The sequence below is a fragment of the Halichoerus grypus genome, chromosome 12, assembly GCF_964656455.1.
Source record: "Halichoerus grypus chromosome 12, mHalGry1.hap1.1, whole genome shotgun sequence".
NCBI classification, from domain to species: domain Eukaryota; kingdom Metazoa; phylum Chordata; class Mammalia; order Carnivora; family Phocidae; genus Halichoerus; species Halichoerus grypus.
The window spans coordinates 71,582,568-71,599,889 of NC_135723.1; the positions used below are offsets into that span (position 1 = coordinate 71,582,568).

Sequence of the window (17,322 nt, forward strand, 5' to 3'; positions counted from 1 at the left end):
GAGTGCTCTAACTTTGTAAATATAAGGGAGGTAAAAGATATCTGTGTATAAAGTATTATTCAAGCAAACAAGGTCTTTCTTTAAGTTTATGCATTTCGATATACATGGTTGTTGTTCTTAAAAATATGAAATCAAAGTTGAAAGATTTGATCTATCAAAATGTGCTGATAAATGATATAGGGATAAATGCAAATTTCATGGTCAATACCAAAAGACAAAAAAAAAAAGTCCTCTGCCATTGTTCATGTTTTATCTATTTTTTTAAAAAACCGCAGAAGGAAAAATACTCTAGGGAAAAAAAATGAAGCTTTACTGCAAAAGAAATGAATGCAAGAAATGGCACTTTAAGTAGTGAAGAGACGTGAAGCATTGCAACTTCATAGCCTGCTAAGGAGCAACAGCTGTACCTAATTTCAACTTGACGTGCTTCAGATCTCATATTCATATAGGTATTTAATGATCCAAACATAATGGTCCTATATAGAATAATTGCTTATATGAAGGAGCAAACTTCATACGCATTCCTTTTTAAATGATCCTTCAAGAGAAAAACTGCACTGGCTCTTTGAACAATGAGTAATTTCTTTCACCAATCCAAACGTTTGGGGCTAAAAAGCTCATCTTTTATGAGAAAATAATAATAGTGGTGAGGTTACTTCTTTTTGACAGACTCTTTTTGTCTCCCCCCTTCCCAAGATAGCCAGTACAATGAAAAAAGGTAGAATGCCAGGCCAATCATTAAGTCATACTGGTAGATGGTTACAAGAAATATGACAAACAAAAGGACATACGGTACTTTAGAGTTGGTGTATTTTGAAAGCAGAGATTGGTTGCTTTCAGTTTGACCCTCCTGGGCAGGGAGACTAGCAGAAGCAGAGCTCTCAGATTCCTTGTCACCTGAAGAGCCCAGTGATTGTCCAGAGGCTAATCCTTCATTTTCATGCCTGGCCTCTTCCACAGTCTCAATAGCTTCACTGACAAAAATCGTTGGCTGTAGAGATTTTTCCACACCGTGTTCTCCTTGTTGAGAAATCTGGCTTTTAAATCTTTCTCTGCTACTACCTGAGGTCTCTGTTCCTGAACTTTTGGAAACTTCTTCAGGTATAGACCCAAGATGAGGGTGCTTCTCAATACCCTGGATTTCACTTGTTGGATTACAATTATATTCTGATTTAGTAGAAATAGATTGGAGAGTCATGGTAGTAATTATATTCTCTACAGCAATTGCCTGTTCATGAGATGGCACTGAGGTTTTAGCATGGTGATTGGAAACGTGAGAGACATTCTGAGAAGCTCTGTTAGTGTCTGAGTTTAAAGCAGAATGAATAATAGCATCTCTGTCTGTTTTCTTTGATAATTCTTGGACCTGTTTATCATCTCTATTTTCTGGAAATGTTTTTTTGTCTTTTGGTAACATTCCCAAATGTGAATCCAGTTCTGAGGCTGCTTTTTGATTGCCTGTAATGACCTGGAAAGATTCTTCTACAGATGTGATATTTCCAATGCCACGTTTCTTCCTGTCATGTGTCTTCCCGGGATTGTACATAGATATGGTTTCTTCTTTCTCCATTTCATCTACATGTACATTACAAATACCTAAACGTGATTCCTTTTCAAAATCATTGTCATAGATTACACCTCCTGTATCTCGTTGACAAAGGGTATAATGTGAATCATCATTTCCCCCTTCATGTGGATCAAACGCTGTTTCCTTTACCTCGATGGGCCTGTCACTTCGTGCTGTCTCTTGAGGTAGCTTGGCAATTATTGCTTTTTCTCTAGCAGACATGCTTTCTAGAGCACTTTCTGATGTTGTCTTAATTATATAAGCTGTACCTGCTTCTGCTTTCTCAGTAACACCATGATCAGCTAGAGAAGACAGTTCACAGCTCACTGTTTCTTGGCAGGTAAACAATTCTTCCGTAGGAGTAGCTTTCAAATTCCTTGTATTATCTCTTTTTCCCCACATGTCTTCACAAGCAGATTGTTCCTTGTTCTGTTCTGTTCTATATGTCTTACTCTCTCTTGCTTTTCTCTGACTTTCTAGAACATTCCAACTTTGTTTCTGTTGTGCATTCTTATTCTGATCTTCAGGATTAATCCAATCTGATTTTTCTTCTTCAACTTGGAAAAGACAATCATTCCTCAAAACATTTCCACTTCTTGGTGAACAAACTTGACCAGGCATCTCTCGTAAAGTAGTGCCTTCACTAGTCAAGAGATCATGCTCTGGAGTTGTTAACACAGCGTTTTCCCAACTTAGACTTATCCTTGGTGAATGAAACATATCTGCTGTGATTGCCTGGTCGGGAATTGTGGTATCTTTACTCAGCAGGACAGTTAGGTCTCTGTTGCTAGTTTCTGTTCCTTCCATACTGATTTCAGACTGGCCCATCTTCCTTTCTTGGTCGTGTGAGAATGAATGAAAATTTTTGCTTTGTTTTACATTAACACCTAAATGTATTCTTTGCTCCTCCTCCTCAGTCTTACCGTTGCCATAATCTTTCTTAGAAGATCCTTTTTCCATTGATTCTTCTGAATGCAAATCCAAATGGAAATCTCCTCTTAAACATTCCCAATCTCTTATTTCAATTTTCTCAGCTCTTCCTTCATGTTTTTTATTAAGGTTGTCTGCGACTAGTTGATCTGAGGAAGGACAAGATATTTGCACTCTGCCTCTCCCTTCTGCTGGATTAGCATTATCATCCAGTACTTCTTTGCTGCCAATGTGTAATTGCACTAATTCATCACTACTAGTATCTCCCAATGGTGGCTTGATTTCTCCTATATCTGAAGTAATTTCCTCTGAAGGCTGATGTCTACACTTATTTTCTGAGGAATATTTTTCTTTGCAGTAAAAATCTCCCTTTAAGGAGCTTTCTGCTGATGAACTTGGAGACAAAGGCCTTTTAAACAAGTCAGGGTGTACTTCACCATGGATTTGCTTCTTCTCTAACCCCTCAGCTTTATTTGGAAAATTGACCGGATCTATTGCAAATGTATTCTTTTCATCTCTGGAAGCAGTACTTCTTATTAAGCATTGATTTATCTTAAGGGATAAAAAACAAAACAAAACAGATAATGATCAAATGATTTTAAATATACAAAATGAATTAGATTTCATTAGTGAGGCTAGCAATTAACTGGTAGATTTCCTTGATTCATTTCGTTTGTGGATTTTGTATAAATTCTGAAAGCCGGATGTTTTGGGGGGATCCTTTTAGGCTATGACTTGGGAATGAGATTAATAAGAAAAGGGACCAAAATTAATCACTCTCCTTCCCAGTTTCCAAATATCACATTGTATTATTCAACTATTCTTGCTTGTCATTGCACTTTCTCCTCACTTAGGTTATACACATTGATAGCTCCATGCTAATCAATTAGAGAGCAGCTTCCTGGGTGCCCCTTGCTGCATTTACACTTGCTATAGGTGCCCCTATTACAGTTTCTCTTATTAATATGTTTTCTGCAAAGCCTCTGCAAACTATTAATAGCAAAACGTCACTCAAAGAAAAGTGAGGGAGTTAATGTCTCTGCAAATTCTGTTTTAATGACCCTCTGCCAACTGGTACTCAAATGTATTTGAGCTCTTCAGTGATGCCAACTGTCAGGATTTAACAGTGAGATGCCTGTGTTTTTTTTTTTTTCTCCTTATAACTGACATTTGCATGATCTCAATAATTATATGCAAATCTTACGTTTTCCCCTTCTTCTCACATAAGGCTCATGTTACTTGTCAACTGCACAGCTGTCTTGTAAGCCAATGCCTGTGGGTTCCACAGATTTGGTTGTATTTCCATCTATTATAGAGCTTCATTGTTTTATGCATTAACGTCAGCATGGAGCAAATTAGCATCTAAATTACAGCTCCCTGTTCATTTATTGGATGTACAATCTCAGTAACTTCTAAACAAACTTTTATATTTGAGCCTGCTCATTGTAATGAGGTGTATTGGTGAAGCATGTGATTTTTCAGGGCCCTTTCATTATATTCTGTGGTTTGAAAAAAAAATGGTGATGTTAACTTTCAGCTGGTGAGAATTCTCACAATGGGTGACAACTTTGTAGTTTCTTAAAGTTGGAGCAAAGTAAATTGCATACTTTAGTGATGCAGCTTCCATATCACTATAGAAAAGGTGGAAAATGTGGGGAAAGAGATGAGTTCTATTTCTTTTCTGTTTCAGCACTGACACTTGAAGAGGAAATGTCATTTTAATCTTCGATGATTATGAATCCATGTATCCTAATGATATGAGCTCCAACCAAACACAGTAAAGGATAAATTGCATTATGTGACTCATTTACTCCCATTTCTTCCTTTGTGATAAAAATGCTATCTAAACCATCCCCCCAAAAATTCCAAATAGATTGAATGTTCACCAAGTGTGAAATTTATGATAACAAATTTAATACTAAATTGTACAGTACTGAATCTGTTTCCTGTTTAAAAAATATAGCACAGACTATTTTCTCCTCATTTGGTAATTTAATACTTTCCAATGATATAGAACTGTGAGATTCTCACAAAGATGGAAGTAAGTTTTAAAAAAATGCTGCTAAATGCAAGAATCAGACTTGAAAAGCTGGACAGACTCTAACAACCATCTAGCCCAGCCCTCTCATTTTACAGACGAGTTTATGCTAAGTGTACACTTGTCACAAAGATTAGAAATGCACATCAGGATAGTGCTACCTCTTCTATAATTCCTACAAACTATTACTCAGAGCCGCTGGTGAAGAGATAAGAAATGAATGTCATTAATTTACCACTGCAGAGACCAGAAGCAACATACTGAAATCAAAGTGCCTTGTTGATCAAGCTAGAGATGCAAGGACAGAATAGGCGTGCTTTCACATTTGCAAATTATATTAGTTGAAACTATTGAAAGGCAGGCATTGCAGCATCTTTGAAGCATAAATGGATTCATCGTCTGTAATACCGTGGCAACCAGAACACTTACCATCAACTCTAATTCTTTTTCATTATGTTCATCATGTTCCCTGTTTACATCTTTTACATTTCGATTACTGGTTTCCAAGGCTGCCTGGTCCTCATGAGAACAAACAATTGTTGGGATATAGGTATCTGCAAAGTTAATACAATTGTGTCTGTATAAGATTGTTATCATTGTAGGCTTTAACAAAAGACACAGATTTTGTTTAAAAATTAAATTGAAAAAATCAAATAAAAATATTACCTGTAATCTTTGAATTCTCAAAGTTACTCTCGCCTGATGTTACTAATGATTCTTCTTTACTGTCAAATTTAAAACAAAATGTTATAAATGTTTTCTGAGACTACCTCTTCTAAGTATTTTTGTACAGGGGAAAATTCAAACAAATAACAAGCCAAATAAATATTATATAACGTTTCATATTTTCTTGCATTACTTGGTATGCTTTTTAAATAAAATTGATCTCTTAGAATAATTCAATAGTAAATTACTAGTAGAAAAATTTAAAAATAATTTCCACAATGCCATATTTCTAAATAAGATTGTGTTGCCTATATTTAAAACTTACATAACCAAAGTAAAAATATATGTAAATGTTGATTAGTCCATCATTCATGAATTTAGTCTTTGCAAGTGAGAACATTTTTCTGTTGGTTTAAATGATAAAGTTTTATGAACTGACAGTCCATTTGTGGTCGTGGAAATTGCTTTTTAACGTTCCAATTATTAATTTTTTTTGTGTTCCATTTTATTCAAAATTCTTTCAGTTGGGTGGATATAACATTAACTCTCTCTCTCCAAGAAAGGAGAAAAAAACAAACTTACTAAAAACTGAAAGGCAGCTAAATTTATACTCAGTTCAAAGACTTTATGTGTGTATTGCCACGGGCTAATTTTACAACCAAGACTTCAGATTGCTCATATGAAAGCATGTGTTTTCTTTCTTTAAAATGATTTGGGTTATACTTCCTTTATGATAATCTTCTGCATAGTGATTAAGGAAGATAAATATATTTTTCTTTCAAATGTACTCTACTTGTAGGTTTATGTGTGGCATCATTAGAATTTAGATTTGTCCATGACACTCAGCAAGAAAAATGTTAGTGAAAAAGCTCACTTTGTGTATAGTTATGTCACAAGTCAATCTATCAGAAATGATTGGCCCAGTGTCCACATTTTCTTGTATTGTCTCAGCTGAATTTTCTTATAATGACTTTTCTCAATGACTTTTTTTCTCCAATAAAATGCATCTAGAGAGTTGGCAATTGCTGATAAAGTTGTGTAATGGAGTCTACTCTTCATTGCATGGATAATGTTGATCCAAATCCCAGGAAAGCCCATCTTTTTTCAACAAATCATGAGAAAACTAGCAAATTCTTCCATCTGGACTACACAAGAAGGTAATTCAGTTTTGTCTATATTTATATGTTTAATTTAGCTTTACCAAAAATATTTGGTATTTTCCAGTGGGTCCATGAAAGAAAATAATGTTTCTACATACATAAAATATCATTGGAAAAATACAGTATTTACATAACTGATACTGAATCTATAAACCTGTATTGTTTAATGAGTCCAATAACTATGCAAAGATTTATTTTTGTGGAATCTAACTGCAAGTTGGTGCATTTTTCTTTCTCCAAATACATGATATATAGGAGCTTAAAAATATATAAACCATTAAACATCATTTAGTTGTTCCTGCTTCCTCTTTATCTGCATAACAGTGTTGAAAATCTCATTTGTAGAAGGAAAATCATAGCCATTTAAGCCTTCTGTTTTTGACTAACCAAAATGCTATCAATCATTTTTCTAACTTAATTCTCTAAGGTACTTCAATTTTTAAAAAATTATTGCATCAAAAGGAAATAAATCTGCTTTTAACTAATTTGGGGGACAAAAAATTAGGTACTAAACTGTGTATTATTATATTGGTGTCTTATAAAACATGTAAATACATAAATATAGGAGAGAAATCTTAGATTCAGGGATAAATACAAGAAAGAGAAGCTGAAATACATGAAATTTAAATATTATACCAAATATCTATGAAGAAAAATAATAGAAGATGTGTAAGATTCCTACAAGGAAAAGAATAAAGTTGTATCAAGAAATACTAAAAACCGGGGGACGGAGCAAGATGGCGGAGGAGTAGGAGACCTGGATTTCGTCTCCTCTCAGGAATTCAGCTGGATAGGGATCAAACCATTCTGAACACCTACAAACTCAACAGGAGATCGAAGAAAACAATAGCAACAACTCTCTGAACAGAAAAGCGACCACTTTCTGGAAGGTAGGACGTGCAGAGAAGTGAATCCGAGGCGATATTCGGGAGGATAGATGGCGGGGGAGGGGCCTCCGTCGGCCGCTTCTGGCAAGTGATAGAGCCGCGGAGCACAAAATCGGAACTTTTAGAAGTCGGCCCTGCTGAGGGACGTCGCTCCAGTGGCTAAGAGGGGGGTGGAACCCTCGTGGGACAGTGTGGTCTCGGGACCCTCGAGGTCACAGAAAGACCGGGGGTGCCTGAGTGCAGCAGAGCTCCCAGGTATTGGAGCGGGGAAGCCGGCTGCAGAGACGGAGCCCAGGCGCGGGCTCTCAGCTCGGGGTTGCCATAAACTGTGATCCGCGGCACAGTCGGGCCACTGCTCCTCCAGCAGGGACCCAACAAGCGGCAGATCCGGGGAGACTCACCTTCTTCCCCCGGGAGGAGAGGTGCGGGAGCGCACCCCGGGGATCTGCTGGGTTTGGAGACTCCACCCGGGGTCAGGTGCCAGAGATAGAAACGCTCAGTCACAGGCCTGGTGAGCACGGAGTGCGGCCGGAGACCGGGGAGACGGGAGTGACTGATGGCTTTTATCTGGGGGCTCACTGAGGAGCAGGGCCCCGAGTTCTCAGCTCCTCCGGGGTGGAGACTGGGAGGCCACCATTTTCACTCTCCGCCTCCAAAGCTGTACGGAAAGCTTGCAGGGAACAAAAGCTCCCGAGAGCAAACCCGAGCAGATTACTTAGCCCGGACCGGGCAAGGGCGGGGCAATTCCTCCTCCGGCAAAGACATTTGGGAACCACGGCAACAGGCCCCTCCCCCAGAAGATCAGCGAGAACAGCCAGCCAAGACCAAGTTTACCGATCAATGAGAACGGCAGAACTCCAGCGCTAGGGGAATACTGCATATAGAATCCATGGCTTTTTTACCATGATTCTGTAGTCTTTCAAGTTAATTTTTTTTTAACTTTTTTTTTTTGAATTTTTCTTTTTCCCTTTTTCAACCAACATCTTATCAATCCCTTTTTTAAAAAAAATTTTTTATTTTTCATTTTTAGAGTCATATTCTATCCCTTCATAGTAGTTACCCGTATTTTTGGCATATATATATAAGTTGTTCTCTCTTTAAAATTTTGAGATAGTTTCTTCTAACAGATCAAAATATACCCTAAATCTCTAGTGTATGGTTTTTTTCTACTCCCCTGCCTGATCACATTCTCTCCTTTTTCTTTTTTTTTTTTAAATCCTCTTCTTTCTTTTTTCAAACAACTTCTTAGCCATTCCTTTTATAAAATTTTTTATAATTTCCATCTTTACAGTCATATTCCATCCCTTCATCATATCAACCCTTATTTTTGTACATATATAAGTTTTTCTTTCTTTAAAATTTTGGGAGGCACTTTCTTCTAACAGACCAAAATACACCCAAAATCTAGTGTGGCACTGATCTATATACCAGCCTGATCATATTTGATCATATTCTGGTTTTTTTTTGTTTTGTTCTGTTTTTGTTTGTTTTTATCTTTATCTTTATCTTTTTCTTTTTTCTTTTTCCTTTTTTCTCTCTTTCCCTTTCTTTTCCAACTGCTTCAGGTCTTTTCTGATTTGTTTAGAGTATATTTTCTGGGAACCTTGTTACCCTGTTAGCATTTTGTTCTCTCATTAATCTATTCACCTCTGGACAAAATGACAAGACAGAAAAAATCACCTCAACAAAAAGAACAAGAGGTAGTACCGACTGCCAGGGACCTACTCAATACGGACATTAGTACGATGTCAGATCTAGAGTTCAGAATCATTACTTTAAAGATACTAGCTGGGCTTGAAAAAAACATGGAAGTTATTAGAGAAATGCTTTCTGGAGAAGTAAAAGAACTAAAATCTAACCAAGTCGAAATCAAAAAGGCTATTAATGAGGTGCAATCAAAAATGGGGGCGCTAACTGCTAGGATAAATGAGGCAGAAGAGAGAATCAGTGAGATAGAAGACCAAATGATGGAAAATAAAGAAGCTGAGGAAAAGAGAGATCAACAACTACTGGATCACGAGGGCAGAATTCGAGAGATAAGCGATACCATAAGACGAAACAACATTAGAATAATTGGGATCCCAGAAGAAGAAGAAAGAGAGAGAGGGGCAGAAGGTATAATGGAGCAAATTATAGCAGAGAACTTCCCTAATTTGGGGAAGGAAACAGGCATCAAAATCCAGGAAGCACAGAGAACCCCTCTCAAAATCAATAAAAATAGGTCAACACCCCGACATCTAACAGTAAAACTTACAAGTCTCAGAGACAAAGAGAAAATCCTGAAAGCAGCTCGGGAGAAGAGATCTGTAACCTACAATGGGAGAAACATTAGATTGGCAACAGACCTATCCACAGAGACCTGGCAGGCCAGAAAGGACTGGCATGATATATTTAGAGCACTAAACGAGAAAAATATGCAGCCAAGAATACTATATCCAGCTAGGCTGTCATTGAAAATAGAAGGAGAGATAAAAAGCTTCCAGGACAAACAAAACCTAAAGGAATTTGCAAACATGAAACCAGCACTACAAGAAATATTGAAAGGGGTCCTCTAAGCAAAGAGAGAGCCTAAAAGCAACATAGACCAGCAAGGAACACAGACAGTATACAGTAACAGTCACCTTACAGGCAATACAATGGCACTAAATTCTTGTCTTTCAATAGTTACCCTGAACATAAATGGGCTAAATGCCCCAATCAAAAGACACAGGCTATCAGATTGGATTAAAAAACAAGACCCATCGATATGCTGTCTGCAAGAGACTCATTTTAGACCCAAAGACACCCCCAGATTGAAGGTGAGGGGGTGGAAAACCATTTACCATGCTAATGGACACCAAAAGAAAGCTAGGGTGGCAATCCTTATATCAGACAAATTAGATTTTAAACCAAAGATTGTAATAAGAGATGAGGAAGGACACTATATCCTACTTAAAGGGTCTATCCAACAAGAAGATCTAACAATTGTAAATATCTATGCCCCTAACATGGGAGCAGCCAATTATATAAGGCAATTAATAACAAAAGCAAAGAAACACATCGACAACAATACAATAATAGTGGGGGACTTTAACACCCCCCTCACTGAAATGGACAGATCATCTAAGCAAAAGATCAACAAGGAAATAAAGACTTTAAATGACACACTGGACCAAATGGACTTCACAGACTTATTCAGAACATTCCATCCCAAAGCAACGGAATACACATTCTTCTCTAGTGCCCATGGAACATTCTCCAGAATCGATCACATCCTAGGTCTTAAATCAGGTCTCAACCAGTACCAAAAGATTGGGATCATTCCCTGCCTATTTTCAGACCACAATGCTTTGAAACTAGAACTCAATCACAAGAGGAAAGTCGGAAAGAACTCAAATACATGGAGGCTAAAGAGCATCCTACTAAAGAACGAATGGGTCAACCAGGAAATTAAAGAAGAATTAAAAAAATACATGGAAACCAATGAAAATGAAAACACAACTGTTCAAAATCTTTGGGGTGCCGCAAAGGCAGTCCTAAGAGGAAAGTATATAGCAATACAAGCCTTTCTCAAGAAACAAGAAAGGTCTCAAGTACACAACCTAACCCTACACCTAAAGGAGATGGAGAAAGAACAGCAAATAAAGCCTAAACCCAGCAGGAGAAGAGAAATAATAAAGATCAGAGCAGAAATCAATGAAATAGAAACTAAAAGAACAGTAGAACAGATCAATGAAACTAGGAGCTGGTTCTTTGAAAGCATTAACAAGATTGATAAACCCCTGGCCAGACTTATCAAAAAGAAAAGACCCAAATCAACAAAATCATAAATGAAAGAGGAGAGATCACAACCAACACCAAAGAAATATAAGAATTTTATATTTAAAACAAACAATTATAAGAACATATTATGAGCAACTCTATGCCAGCAAATTAGATAACCTGGAAGAAATGGATGCATTCCTAGAGGTGTATCAACTACCAAAACTGAACCAGGAAGAAATAGAAAACCTGAACAGACCTATAACCACTAAGGAAATTGAAGCAGTCATCAAAAATCTCCCAAAAAACAAAAGCCCAGGGCCAGATGGCTTCCCAGGGGACTTCTACCAAACATTTCAAGAAGAATTAATACCTATCCTTCTGAAACTGTTCCAAAAAATAGAAATGGAAGGAAAACTTCCAAACTCATTTTATGAGGCCAGCATTACCTTGATCCCAAAACCAGACAAAGACCCCATCAAAAAGGAGAATTACAGACCAATATCCTTGATGAACATGGATGCAAAAATTCTCACCGAAATACTAGCCAATAGGATCCAACAGTACATTAAAAGGATTATTCACCACAACCAAGTGGGATTTATCCCTGGTCTGCAAGGTTGGTTCAACATCCACAAATCAATCAATGTGATATAATACATTAATAAAAGAAAGAACAAGAACCATATGATCCTCTCAATAGATGCAGAAAAAGCACTTGACAAAGTACAGCATCCTTTCTTGATCAAAACTCTTCAGAGTATAGGGATAGAAGGTACATACCTCAATATCATAAAAGCCAGCTATGAAAAACCCACAGCAAATATCATTCTCAATGCGGAAAAACTGAGAGATTTCCCCCTAAGGTCAGGAACACGGCAGGGATGTCCACTATCACCACTGCTATTCAACATAGTATTAGAAGTCCTAGCCACAGCAATCAGACAACAAAAAGAAATCAAAGGCATCCAAATCAGCAAAGAAGAAGTCAAACTCTCACTCTTTGCAGATGATATGATACTTTATGTGGAAAACCCCAAAGACTCCACCCCAAAACTGCTAGAACTCATACAGGAATTCAGTAAAGTGACAGGATATAAAATCAATGCACAGAAGTCAGTGGCATTCCTATACACCAACAACAAGACAGAAGAAAGAGAAATTAAGGAGTCGATCCCATTTACAATTGCACCCAAAACCATAAGATACCTAGGAATAAATCTAACCAAAGAGGCAAAGGATCTGTACTCAGAAAACTATAAAATACTCATGAAAGAAATTGAGGAAGACACAAAGAAATGGAAAAACATTCCATGCTCATGGATTGGAAGAACAAATATTGTGAAGATGTCAATGCTACCTAGAGCAATCTACACATTCAATGCAATCCCCATCAAAATACCATCCACTTTTTCCAAAGAAATGGAACAAATAATCCTAAAATTTGTATGGAACCAGAAAAGACCCCGAATAGCCAGAGGAATGTCGAAAAAGAAAAGCAAAGCTGGTGGCATCACAATTCCGGACTTCCAGCTCTATTACAAAGCTGTCATCATCCAGACAGTATGGTACTGGCATAAAAACAGACACATAGATCAATGGAACGGAATAGAGAGCCCAGAAATGGACCCTCAACTCTATGGTCAACTAATCTTTGACAAAGCAGGAAAGAATGTCCAATGGAAAAAAGACAGTCTCTTCAACAAATGGTGTTGGGAAAACTGGATACCCACATGCAGAAGAATGAAACTGGACCATTTCCTTACACCACACACAAAAATAGACTCCAAACGGTTGAAAGACCTCAATGTGAGACAGGAGTCCATCAACATCCTAAAGGAGAACACAGGCAGCAACCTCTTCGACCTCAGCCGCAGCAACTTCTTCCTAGAAACATCGCCAAAGGCAAGGGAAGCAAGGGCAAAAATGAACTATTGGGACTTCATCAAGATAAAAAGCTTTTGCTCAGCAAAAGAAACAGTCAACAAAACCAAAAGACAACCGACAGAATGGGAGAAGATATTTGCAAATGACATATCAGATAAAGGGCTAGTATCCAAAATCTATAAAGAACTTATCAAACTCAACACCCAAAGAACAAAGAATCCAATCAAGAAATGGGCAGAAGACATGAACAGGCATTTGTCCAAAGAAGACAACCAAATGGCCAACAGACACATGAAAAAGTGCTCAACATTGCTTGGCATCAGGGAAATCCAAATCAAGACCTCAATGAGATACCACCTCACACCAGTCAGAGTGGCTAAAATTAACAAGTCAGGAAATGACAGATGTTGGTGAGGATGCGGAGAAAGGGGAACCCTCCTACACTGTTGGTGGGAATGCAAGCTGGTGCGGCCACTCTGGAAAACAGTATGGAGGTTCCTCAAAAAGTTGAAAATAGAGCTACCATATGATCCAGCAATTGCACTACTGGGTATTTACCCCAAAGATACAAAAGTAGGGATCGGAAGGGGTACGTGCACCCCGATGTTTATAGCAGCAATGTCCACAATAGCCAAACTGTGGAAAGAGCCAAGATGTGCATCGACAGATGAATGGATAAAGAAGGTGTGGTATATATATACAATGGAATATTATGCAGCCATCAAAAGGAATGAGATCTTGCCATTTGCAACGACATGGATGGAACTGGAGGGTATTATGCTGAGCGAAATAAGTCAATCAGAGAAAGACATGTATCATATGACCTCACTGATATGAGGAATTCTTAATCTCAGGAAACAAACTGAGGGTTGCTGGAGTGGGGGGTGGGGTGGGAGGGATGGGCTGACTGGGTGATAGACACTGGGGAGGGTATGTGCTCTGGTAAGTGCTGTGAAGTGTGCAAGACTGTTGAATCTCAGATCTGTACCTATGAAACAAATAATGCAATATATGTTAAGAAAAAAAAAAAAGAAGATAGCAGAAGGGGAAGAATGAATGGGGGAAATCGGAGGGGTAGACAAACCATGAGAGATAATGGACTCTGAAAAACAAACTGAGGGTTCTAGAGGGGAGGGAGGAGGATGGGTTAGCCTGGTGATGCGTATTAAAGAGGGCACGTTCTGCATGGAGCACTGGGTGTTATGCACAAAGAATGAATCATGGAACACTACATCTAAAACTAATGATGTAATGTATGGGGATTAACATAACAATAAAAAATTTAAAAAAAAAGAAAAAAAAAGAAATACTAAAAACCTAGAAAAATTGAGATACATACCATGTTCATAGATAGGAAGAAGATATATTAAAGTATTAATTCTCTCCCAAATTGATTCAATCCAATTCTAATCAAAGTCCCACAACAGTTTTTGGGGCTCCTGGGTGGCTCAGTCAGTTAAGCATCTGCCTTTGGCTCAGGTCATGATCTTGGGGTCCTGGGATCGAGCCCCACATCAGGAGCCTGCTTCTCCCTCTCCCTCTGCCTCTCCTCCTGCTTGGGCTCTCTTGCTTGCTCTCTCTCTCTCTCTCTCTCAAATAAATAAAAATCCACAACAGGTTTTTTTTTTTTTTTTTACAACATTTGAAAATAGGATCTTAAAGAGAAGACTAAAGGACTGAAGGTAGATAAAATATTTTTGAGAAGTAACTGTGAGGAGAAACCTGCTCTACCTGATTTCAAGAGATCATATGAAGTTTTAGTTTTTTAAGACAGTTATGGTGGTATGGAGACAGACAGACAAGGATTGAGAGCATAGTGACAGATTTGCACATATCTAGAACTTGGGTATATGACAAACATGGTATATCATATAGCAGGTAATAAGGGATTGTTCAAAAATGAAGATAGGGAAAATGGCTGCTTCTATGAGAAAAGATGAAATCAGCACAACATATATTCAGAAATGAACTCCAGATGGATTAATATCTGAAATGTCAAAAATCTTGAAATTCTTTTTTTAAAAAGATTTATTTATTATTTTATTTTATTTTATTTTTCAAATATATACATGCATTTTTATTTTGACATTTGTGGCCAATACTGTGTAAGACCAATGTTTATGACCTTACATTAACTTCTCCAGCAGGACCCATATACAGCAGAAGTGTTCGTATTGCTTTTATTTCTGCTTGTTAGACTAATAGTATCCTAAAATAATTTAGCCATCTGGAATCATACTTATGCAAAATATAAAAAGAATCTAGATGATTTAATTGTATTCTGTATTTCTGTAATTCTATATGAAAAAATAGTAAGTGAACTCATGATGTAATTTTCCCAAAACACAGCTTTTATTATAGCATGCTCTAAACTAGATAAACCTCTTTCTGTAAACATTGTGCATGCTCATGAAAAGTCTGGTTTCCTAAATAGGTATAATGAACAAATATAAGAAAAACTGTTCAAGAAATTTACCCTTGAAACTTAAATTTACTATTACCACATTTGGAAAATAACACAGAAATGTTCCACTAAGGAATGCTGAAATATAAACAATTTGAATTTTAAAGTCATTTATTCTTTTGAAAATGTATTCCTGTTTTAAACAACAACAACAACAAAATCTAAGATTTAAATCTGTCTCTATGAATAGCTTAAGCAATATACTAAATCATACTTACTTAGAACCAACAAAAACATTGGCAGTAATGCAACTAATGTCTAATGAACCCAGAAGTTCGGATAAAATTAGAAATCTGTGTATCCTCTATAACAAAATATTTCCTTAATTCAGAAAAAAAAATCTAGGGGCGCCTGGGGGGCTCAGTCATTAAGCGTCTGCCTTGGGCTCAGGTCATGATCCCGGGGTCCTGGGATCGAGCCCCACATCGGGCTCCCTGCTCTGCGGGAAGCCTGCTTCTCCCTCTCTCACTCCCCCCTGCTTGTGTTCCCTCTCTTGCTGTGTCTCTCTCTGTCAAATAAATGAAATAAAATTTAAAAAAAAAAAAAGAAAAGAAAAAAAAATCTAGCATCTGATTTAAGTATATAAAGCCAGAATATTCTTTTTTGCCAGTGTTCTGTTGAAATGTGAAATTTATACAACCAGTTTGATTAAATTGACCAGTAGAGGTTTATTTTTACTCCTGTATACTTCTGGTATCTGTTTAACAGGTTTTACTTTGATGGAATTAAGTTGCAATTGTCACTGACCTAGTTATCAGAATTACGCTTAGTATCAATTATTTCTTTATTTTAGAGAGAAAGAGAGCACGAGCAGGAGGAGGGGCAGATGAAAAGGGAGAGAAATCATCAAGCAGACTCCACACTGAGCATGGAGCCAAACAGGGGGCTCGATCTCACTACCCTAAGATTATGACCTGAGCCAAAACCAAGAGTTGGACACTCGACCCACTGTGCCACCCAGGCACCCCAAAACCTTGAAATTCTTAATAGAGAATACGTGTGAATATCTTACAGACTTCAGAGTTGGAAATGTTTTCTTAAATAAGAAGAAAAAAGTGGCTATAAAAAAAAGATTGTCAGTTTAACTATATTGAAATTTAAAACTTGTTCATTAAAAGACAGATTTATAAGAGAAAAATATAAATTACAAACTAAGATAGAATGCATGTGTTACATAAAATCAACACAAAAAAGCATCAGTAATATATAAGAAACTCCTACAAATCAATAAGAAAGCAAGAACATTTTCATAGACTCAGGGGAGAGGGACAGACATTTCACTGAAGAGAAACTTCATATAGCCAGTAAGCACATAAAAGGATAGGCAGTATTGTTAGAGAACAGAGAAATGTAAATCAAAACCACAAGGAGATATTATTTTAATATCATTTAATTGATAAAAATTGATAAAAATAACAATCTAAATGCCCACCAACAGAAGAGACACACAGAACTATGGCATATCATAAAAAGAAATATTACATAGCACTCAGAATTAATAAACCACAGAGACATACAACAATATGGATAAATCTTAGTAACATCGCATTAAATGAATAGTTCCAAAACATTACATCAGAGGATGTTCTTTTTTATAAGCTAAAAACTACTAAAATAATTTGAATATATATATATATATATATATATATATATCAAGGAAAACAATATACTAAAAAGTTATATAAACAAGAAAGCTTGATTTTAAAGATTATGGTTACGTCAGGTGGGGCAAGTTGGGGTAAGGGATGAGGAAAGGAAGTGATTAGAATTTGGTTGTTGTTTTGAGTGGTAGTTTTGCAGGTGCTTATTACATTATTTTAAAATATCTAGTTAAATTCTAATTTCAGATAATTTATTAAGACAAATGGCTTACTCTCTGGCTTAGATTAGAGGATGTCTTTAGATAAAATCCCACTCTGAAATTCAAAGTGCCAGTCATATGACCAGTTACATCTAAAGAGTATAATTAAAACAACTTTAGA

At 36.9% G+C, this 17,322-nt stretch overlaps 1 protein-coding gene across 1 annotated transcript in view; it reads right to left on the minus strand.

Moving 5' to 3' along the window:
* Window positions 1-244: 244 nt before the first annotated feature.
* Window positions 245-17,322, minus strand: part of PPP1R3A (protein phosphatase 1 regulatory subunit 3A) — a 45,463-nt gene continuing 28,385 nt past the window's right edge. The window contains exons 2-4 of the mRNA XM_078059852.1: window positions 5,202-5,260; window positions 4,965-5,089; window positions 245-3,049 (exon numbers count right to left, since the gene is read on the minus strand). Coding sequence (XP_077915978.1) covers window positions 653-3,049; window positions 4,965-5,089; window positions 5,202-5,260 — 2,581 coding nt within the window. The 3' untranslated portion in view covers window positions 245-652. The remainder of the gene's footprint in view (window positions 3,050-4,964; window positions 5,090-5,201; window positions 5,261-17,322) is intronic.